Source organism: Parasteatoda tepidariorum, chromosome 3 (assembly GCF_043381705.1).
Source record: "Parasteatoda tepidariorum isolate YZ-2023 chromosome 3, CAS_Ptep_4.0, whole genome shotgun sequence".
Taxonomy (NCBI): Eukaryota; Metazoa; Arthropoda; class Arachnida; order Araneae; family Theridiidae; genus Parasteatoda; species Parasteatoda tepidariorum.
In genome coordinates this window covers 102,298,049-102,306,127 of record NC_092206.1, presented here as the reverse complement: position 1 = coordinate 102,306,127, position 8,079 = coordinate 102,298,049, and the positions used below count along the sequence as shown (strand labels likewise).

Below are 8,079 nucleotides of genomic sequence, written 5' to 3'. Positions count from 1 at the left end.
TCTTTCTAATATTAGATCATATCTTTTTGCTACCTGGGGCGTCTTCTAATTGCAAGATGAAGTATTTATACTGCACCATTTCGTCTATAAACTCAGGCTCAAAGTCCTCGAAATAATGTTCCTTAAACTTTGTGCAAGCCTGTCTAATTTCAGCGTCGGATTTTGTCGAGAAATCTGTTAGAAACCCAAACAGATCATTTATTTCCCGGTAAGCTTCTAGGCGCCGAGACAGTTCTGTACACAGCATGTCTAGTACTGGCAAATATGTATCAACTTTTAAGGCCATTACAGCATTTTCTTTTTTTGCCAAGTGATTCAATAGACATTTCGCCTCGTGAATCGCTTGTGATGTCTGAGTCTCCCCGCCAGCAAGAGACTGCAAAGCTTTCTGAAAACTGTTGTAACCATTTGCCAAAGCCTTAGTAGCATCGGCCCTTGCACACCATCTTGTATCGGATACTCTTTTCAGAACCAATGACGGATCTTGCTTACGTTCATCACCTTTTTCAAGGTGTTTGAGCATAATTCCCCAGCGATGAGTTGATGCCGAAAAAAAGTTGTATAGTGCCTGTACGAATCCGAAGAATGAGATTGCTCCCTCGCAGCTTTCCGCTGCACGTACTCCAACCAAATTCAGTGAGTCCGCTGCACAGGGAACGTAGTGTGTGAGGTGATTTATTCTCTTAATATGCGCCTGGAGACCATTGTAACAACCAGACATATTCGGCGCATTATCGTAAGACTGACCTCTCAAATTTCTTACATCAATGTTATACTGGCTTAAAAAATTTAATATCTCGGTGGCTAGTTCTTCCCCTTTGTGGTTCTGCATGAGAAGAAATTTAAGGAAACGTTCAGCCACTTCTCCGTTCAACGTAACATATCTCAGCACTACAGTCAACTGATCATATATCTGGTGTCGAATCGACACTTATTGAGAAGTATTTGACTTCAATGATTTCATTAACAATATATTTTAAAACCTTATTTCCCAATATTTCAATCAGTTCCTCGCGAATCGTTGCAGACAAATACGATTGTTTTCCTTTGCCTTCATTACCATATTTTGCTAAATGCGAATTAAGAAACGGATCGTACTCAGCGATTAATTCTAAAATTCCCAAATAGTTGCCATTATGTTGAGAACCGAGAATTTCATTGTCACCACGAAATGCTAATCCATGGGATGCTAAAAATTTTATCACTGAGACCATTCTTTCTAAACCTTTCTTCCAATATTCTCGTTCTTTATTAAATGTAACCTCCAAGGAAGTGTCGATTCGTCCGTGAATGCGCCGTCTACTAATCAGTGTCTGTACACATACACGGCGAGTTGCATTATTCTCATGCGATTGAATTCGGTGCAACGCATTTTTCCAATCAGAAAATCCAGTTTGAAAGTGTGAACGGTTTTGAGCTTCACCAAAAAGGATACATGGAAAACAGTATACTTTTCCAATAGACGGAGAATACATGAGCCATTCCCGTTTGATTTTACCACCACTTATGTGTTTCCGAAAAAACATAGACTGAGAAAAGAATCTTTTACTGTCGTCGTACTGTCGGCTTGAAGCAGAAAAATCACACTCAAAGTGTTGACATTCGTTAGGGTCTCTAGTACACCAAAAAACTTGCATTTCGTTAGTAACATTTTGCCATAAGCCAATGCCATTCAGATATTCTACCCCTAGATGAACTACGTTTTGATGTATGACCTCTGTCTCGGCCTCACTTTCCTCTGCACCGACTAACGTAGCTGTTTCTTGATCCTGGCCAATCTGTTCAAAAGGCTCGCAAGGAACTTCTAGTGGGTCTACTACCATCGTGTGACTGGCAGAAGACGTACTTGGAGAGTCATGAGGTTGATGTTCCTTTGATTCGCGACTAAATCCGAGTTTGAAAAGGTTTTGTGTCTTCTTCAATTGTTCTTTAAGCTTATTTTGTTGCTCTTGCCGCTTTTTACATTTTTCTGAACCACTTTTTTTTCTTTACGGGTATCTCCGACATTTTGCTCCTGAAAAAATAATCTTTCGGTTTAAAACAGAAATGAAATTTTCACCTTAGCAGCTCAAAATTATTGAATTTCCTGCTTAATAATAAACACCCAAACTAATAATATTTGATAACGTTGAAATTAAATAAAATATGTAAGTAATTGAATAATAAAACGGCACTTCACATTTGTCAAGTCCTGTATTAGATAATAAAATATGTAAAAAATAATAAAACTTACGTATAGTAATGTTAACTTCAGTTTACACTACACGGATTTTTACTCGTCGTTTCACCGATTTTCTCGAAGCCCGAAGCACTTCTGCAGTCTTTATAAATAAATATCCAATACTTAGCTCTAAATTCGTATGTTTTGAAAAACAAACTGTAAAACTCTCTTTTCATTCACAGCCGTAAATCTCGCAAACAAATTGCACGAAGTGAAAATTCAACGATTACATTAAAAATGTTTCAAAAATGTTGTCTATGACACAATACAACGTATGTATTTAGCGGATCGGGGAATGCGACGCATGAACCAGTACTGCCAACCTTATTTTCACATACTGTTTGGTAGCTTGGCTATAGAATATACATACCTGTGGTAGGTACCAGAACAGTAAGTGTGCATTCGCAACGTAGAATTTTGCGCGTTTTTCAAGCGTTAAAAAAGCTGCTCTTGCTGTATAGTCATCTGATTAGTCGGCGTTAAAATTACCGCGATAAAATTGCTTGCGATTATATTACTGCGTTATATATGAACTAACTACCATAATATTAATATCTAATTTGGAATGCGTTCAGAAATGTACTAAAATAGCGTCGATGTAATGTACAGAGCAAGACAATCGTCATTGAAATTTCGAATTAAATATTTACTGTTTAAGAAACATTGTCAATTTTTTTCTCTGTAGCACAGGGCCCCTGAACGTGGCGGGGCCCCTAGGCAGTTGCCTACAGTGCCTAATGGATAAAACGGTCCTGCCTACACACAAATTCTATCCCTGATAAAATTCTGGTGGGGAAGTATTGTGGCATAACTACCTACCACTACATTTATTAAACATCAATTCACTAGTATGCAAGACATGCTAACTCGATTTTATCTCTGGGGTGAGTGTTTGATGCAAGCCTGATGACTGCAGTACTTCTGCGACGTCGCACTGATCAATGTTTGAACGACAGAACATCAAGATGAAATAGTTTTCAAATCCAGCCAACGTGAACACACCGTGTAAGCGGCAGTAGTAAATTGTTTAGCTTCGACGTACGTGAACGTGTTGATTGCTATAGCACGTGTGTGCTTTACAGCTAAGAATAACATGCTATATATAAATTGTGTTATTAAAAATTAATTACGAAAATAAATGAAGAATAAAAAAAGTTTAAGTTAAGGAAAAATTTAATTTACAACAAAAACATATAATGAAAACTTACATTGTAAAGAATTTAGATAATTGTAAAGAAGGGTTGAGGAACGCGTCCTCTCTCCACGAGAGTCAGTTTGGAAGTGAGTATGAGGGGGGTTTACAACCGGTTATGCTGGCTGGATTTACCCCACTTCAGTTCGTTTTGGAGTGGTCAGGAGGGTTGTCGAGGTACATACTTGGGGACTGGGTGTTTGCCGAGGCACACCACAGTACTCCCCCCTTAGTACCAAAGGTACGAAACAGTCCATAAAAGTCTATAGAGTGATTACAAGTATCGAGGATTAAACTTGACTTTTCTTCCAGAGCGAGTCATAACCGGTAAAGAGTCACCTTGCTCACTTTGAACTTGTGGAGTTGAAACTGCTGGCGTTGGAACTCTCTCTTCTAGTACGGGATCTGATGTTGAGTCTGTGTTTAAGAGAAAGGCTGGTTTTAGCCGGTCAATGCTTATGGTGGCTTCCTTCCCATTTTTCTTAATCGTGAAATGTTTTTCAGTTCTATGGAGAACTTCAAAAGGTCCATCATAAGGTGATGACAGCGCAGGTTTCAAGGTATCGATTCTTACGAACACATGGGAGCACGTTTCGAAAGCTGGATGTACGAAGCATGACGATTTTGAATGGCAGGACGCAGGTGTAGGTTTTAGAGTTCTGAAGGTTTCTCAAAGTTTCGAAAGATAAGTTGAAGGATCACTTGGAGCATCGGAAGGTGGTTCAAAGAGCTCTCCAGGTAAGACGACAGTTTGTCCATAGACCATCTCAACACAAGATGCATTGAGATCCTCCTTGAAGCAAGTTCGCAGTCCTAGTAAAACTACTGGTAACGATTCAGTCCATTTGGTGTTGTGGCACCGAAGAGCTTGCTTCAGAGAACGGTGGAACCGTTCAACCATACCGTTTGAAGAAGGATGGTAGGGGGTTGTGCGGATTCGCTGCATTCCAAACATAGACTTCAGGCAGGAGAAGAGATGGGATTGAAATTGTCGGCCTTGGTCTGTAGTCAAGATGGCAGGAACTACAAACCAAAATACCCAATGAGCGACGAAGGCCTTGGATACTGTTTCCGCTGAGACGTCACTGAGAGGGATGGCCTCCGGCCACCTAGTGTAGCGATCAACACACGTCAGCAAATAGTTAAAACCAACAGAGGGTGGAAGGGGTCCAACTAAGTCAATATGCACGTGCTGGAATCTCTCAAAAGGTAGGTTGAAAGGCTGTAATGGACATACAGTGTGTCTTTGTACCTTATTTCGTTGGCAAGATAGGCAGGAACGAGTCTATTCTGTTACGTCTTTCAACATGGACGGCCAGATGAATCGATCTTGCACTAGACGCTTGGTGGCGCGTATACCAGGGTGCGACAAGTTGTGCAATGAGCAGAATGCTTCATGGCGAAGTTTCTTGGGTATAAGGACGTACTTTTTCCTTACTGACATCGCAGAAGATTTCGAGATTATTTCCCATTTTTAAAGGTTTTAAGTCTATTGAAAAGTTATTAGAAGAGATTAAAATTTTTAGTTCCTCATCAGTCTTTTGACAATCGGCTAAGTTTTTTAAGTCAGTTGTAGAAAGGTTAATTGCGTTTATTCTAGAAAGAGCATCTGCGACAGTGTTATCCGAACCGGAAATGTGTCTGATGTCTGTGCTGAATTGTGCGATTAAGTCTAACTGCCGAAGTTGGCTTGGAGAACAAGATTTGGATTTTTTATTGAAGGCGAAGATTAAAGGGCGATGATCAGTAAATATGATAAACTTTCGGGCTTCTAAAATATACCTAAAGTGTTTTATAGTACTGTAAATGGCTAACAACTCCCTATCATAAGTGCTGTAGTTTTTTTCTGTTGCGGTTAATTTACGAGAATGGAATGCTATAGGGCGGATGCTAGATGGTGTGTGGGATTGTAACACAGAATCTATGGCTGAATCAGATGCATCTACCATTATTGATAAATTATGATTAGGAGAAAAATATGACAAAGTAGCAGAATTGGCAAAGTTAAGTTTACATTTATTAAATGCTTCCACTGCGACATCGTTCCAAGGGATCAAAGTTTTATCATTTTTCCTTGAGTTTTTCAAAAAATCGTGTAATGGGGCTTGGGTTTGAGCTGCATTTGGTAAAAATCGCCGGTAAAAATTAATCATTGCTAAAAATCTGCGAAGCTCTGCAATATTTTTTGGTTGGGGATAGTCAGTGATCATTTTTACCTTTTCGGGTAAAGGCTTAACACCTGATGGTGTAATTAAGCACCCTAAAAATGAAACTTGCGGTTTACCGAGAGCACATTTTGAAGGGTTAAGTTTTAACCCGTGTTCTTCAAGCCTTGTGAAAATTTGTCTTAAATGTTCTCTGTGTTCATCTGCATATTTGGATGCAATAAACAAATCGTCAAAATATGGGATACAAAAATTAAACCCTGACAAAACTTGATGTATATACCTTTGAAAAGTTTGACCAGCGTTTCTCAAGCCAAAAGGCATATATACATATTCAAAGAGGCCAAATGGCATTGTAATCGCTGTTTTCGGAATATCCCCAGGAAAAACAGGAATTTGGTGGTACGCTCGGGTTAAATCTAGAGTTGAAAATATCGTCATGACCTCGAATTGTTGCGTACAATCTTGGATATGCGGAACGGGATATCGGTCGGGGACGGTTATTGCATTAACACGACGATAATCCCCACATGGTCTCCAATCACCATTTGCTTTCTTTACCATGTGAAGCGGACTAGCCCAGGGGCTTTATGATGGGCGAATAATTCCCTGTTCTAACAAATACTCAAATTCTTTCTTTGCTGCCTCAAGAATATCGGGTGAGAGTCTTCTGGTTTTGGCATAAACGGGTTGTCCGAGAGTCTCAATATGGTGATAAACCAGCGATTCGGAATATAGTTTATTTACTATTGAAGGGTTTGTCAACGATGGAAATTCATTTAAAATTTGCTGAAAAGGTGAGTTATTTAGAACTGGAGTAATTTCTGTAATTTGAGTTAATTTATTTGAGGGGAAACCAGTTGACTTTAAATTAGTTAATTTATCAATTAAACAGCTGTTACGAACATCGACCAATAAATTAAAATGATTTAAAAAATCAACTCCAATGATTGCCTGAGTTACATCGGCTATAATAAAGTTCCAAGAAAATTTCCTGCGTAAATTTAAACTAAGATTTATTAATTTAGTACCATATGTTTGGATTTTAGAACCATTTGCAGCATATAGGACCAAAGTTTCTGGATAATTAGCTTTTGAACAAAATTTCGGAATGACTGAAACATCTGCGCCTGTGTCTATCAAAAATTTTAATTTCGTAGAGGGATCGTAGAGGGATCAAATAAATACGATCAATATGGCGTTCGCCACTCATGGCCTGGAGTGGCTGCCCTGTTGGTTTCCCGAATTTTGAAAAGTACATGGGGGTTTGCATTTTCTAGCTCTTTCTCCAAAGTTAGTGTGATAAAAACACATGTTATTCTGTGGTTCACGGTAATAATTTTGTCTAGAACGGGACCTACTATGATTTCTATTACCCCGATAGGTATTAGTTCGCTCACGTCCTTGTCTATTTTGCTGAGCTTCCTGAAAACTAGTTTTTAGTTCATTAATTTGTTTAGTAAGTTCAGAAATTTGATCATAAAGTGTAGGATTAGCGCTAGTTACAACTGATTCAGCAGAATTTATTTGGATAGGGCTAGCGAGTTCAATAATCTTATCAGCCATTGCAGCTAACTGAGTTAAATTTTCGTTTGACGCAGCAAGAATAGCTTGTATATTTTGAGGCAATCTGGCTAACCACAGCGATTTAAGAATGTTTTCGCTAAGATGAGATCCTGCTAGTTCTCGCATTCGAGCTAACAAATAGGAAGGACGTTGATCACCTAACTCTAGTCCTTGCAAAAGTGTTCTAATTTTAGAAGCTTCACTCTCTGAAAAAATACTAATTAAGCGATTTTTTAAAGCTGAATATTTGTCTGCAGCAGGAGGGTTTAAAACTAAATCCTGAACAGAGTTAAGTATATCAGATTCAATGGCCGCTACAACGTGATGAAATTTGGTAGCGTCGGTAGAAATTTGAGAAATAGAAAATTGCGATTCTAACTGTGCAAACCATAACACTGGATTGTTTTTCCAGAACGGAGGTGATTTAATTGCTACGCGAGAAATTTGAGAAGGTTGAATGTTAACTAAAGCTCCTTCATTCACCACGTCTCCTGGCTGTTCGTTTTCCGGCATTTTTGGACAGAAAAAAAAATTCAAAACAATAAATAGAATAAAGGTAAAATATTTATAAATTAATTTTAAAGCATTCCTTACGCTATATACACACTAATCCACGAGATAAAAAAAAAACGCGCACAGTACTACCACAGAATCAGACACAAACACGTGGGTATAACATACAAAATTTTGAACATAAAAAAAGAATATGAATAAAATTAAAATAAACATATTGCTAATAGATTTAAATTCATTATATTGCATGGAAAGTTCCGATTAAATAAAGAATCAACTTAAAGTTTATGTCCGGGTCTACCAATTATAGCACGTGTGTGCTTTAAAGTTAATAACATGCTATATTTAAATTGCGTAATTAAAAATTAATTACAAAAATAAATAAGAATAAAAAAAGTTTAAGTTAAGGAAAAATTTAATTT

The 8,079-nt window shown here is 38.0% G+C and overlaps 3 protein-coding genes across 3 annotated transcripts; all 3 read right to left on the bottom strand.

Annotated features, from left to right (window-relative positions):
- Positions 1-16: 16 nt before the first annotated feature.
- Positions 17-832, bottom strand: LOC139425312 (uncharacterized). Its single transcript, XM_071179298.1, has one exon. It carries the CDS (start codon positions 830-832, stop codon positions 17-19), a length of 816 nt encoding a protein of 271 aa, XP_071035399.1.
- Positions 833-905: 73 nt separating this feature from the next.
- Positions 906-1,823, bottom strand: LOC122271314 (zinc finger MYM-type protein 1-like). Its single transcript, XM_043052184.1, has one exon. It carries the CDS (start codon positions 1,821-1,823, stop codon positions 906-908), a length of 918 nt encoding a protein of 305 aa, XP_042908118.1.
- A 4,964-nt stretch (positions 1,824-6,787) lies between these two features.
- LOC122273929 (uncharacterized) lies at positions 6,788-7,657 on the bottom strand. Its single transcript, XM_043057898.2, has one exon. The coding sequence runs from the start codon at positions 7,655-7,657 to the stop codon at positions 6,788-6,790; it is 870 nt and encodes a 289-aa protein (XP_042913832.2).
- Between the last annotated feature and the right edge of the window lie 422 nt (positions 7,658-8,079).

Bases quoted from the DNA above. Each gene is read 5' to 3' on its own strand.
- LOC139425312 (XM_071179298.1), bottom strand. From the start codon at position 832: ATGCAGAACCACAAAGGGGAAGAACTAGCCACCGAGATATTAAATTTT.
- LOC122271314 (XM_043052184.1), bottom strand. From the start codon at position 1,823: ATGGTAGTAGACCCACTAGAAGTTCCTTGCGAGCCTTTTGAACAGATT.
- LOC122273929 (XM_043057898.2), bottom strand. From the start codon at position 7,657: ATGCCGGAAAACGAACAGCCAGGAGACGTGGTGAATGAAGGAGCTTTA.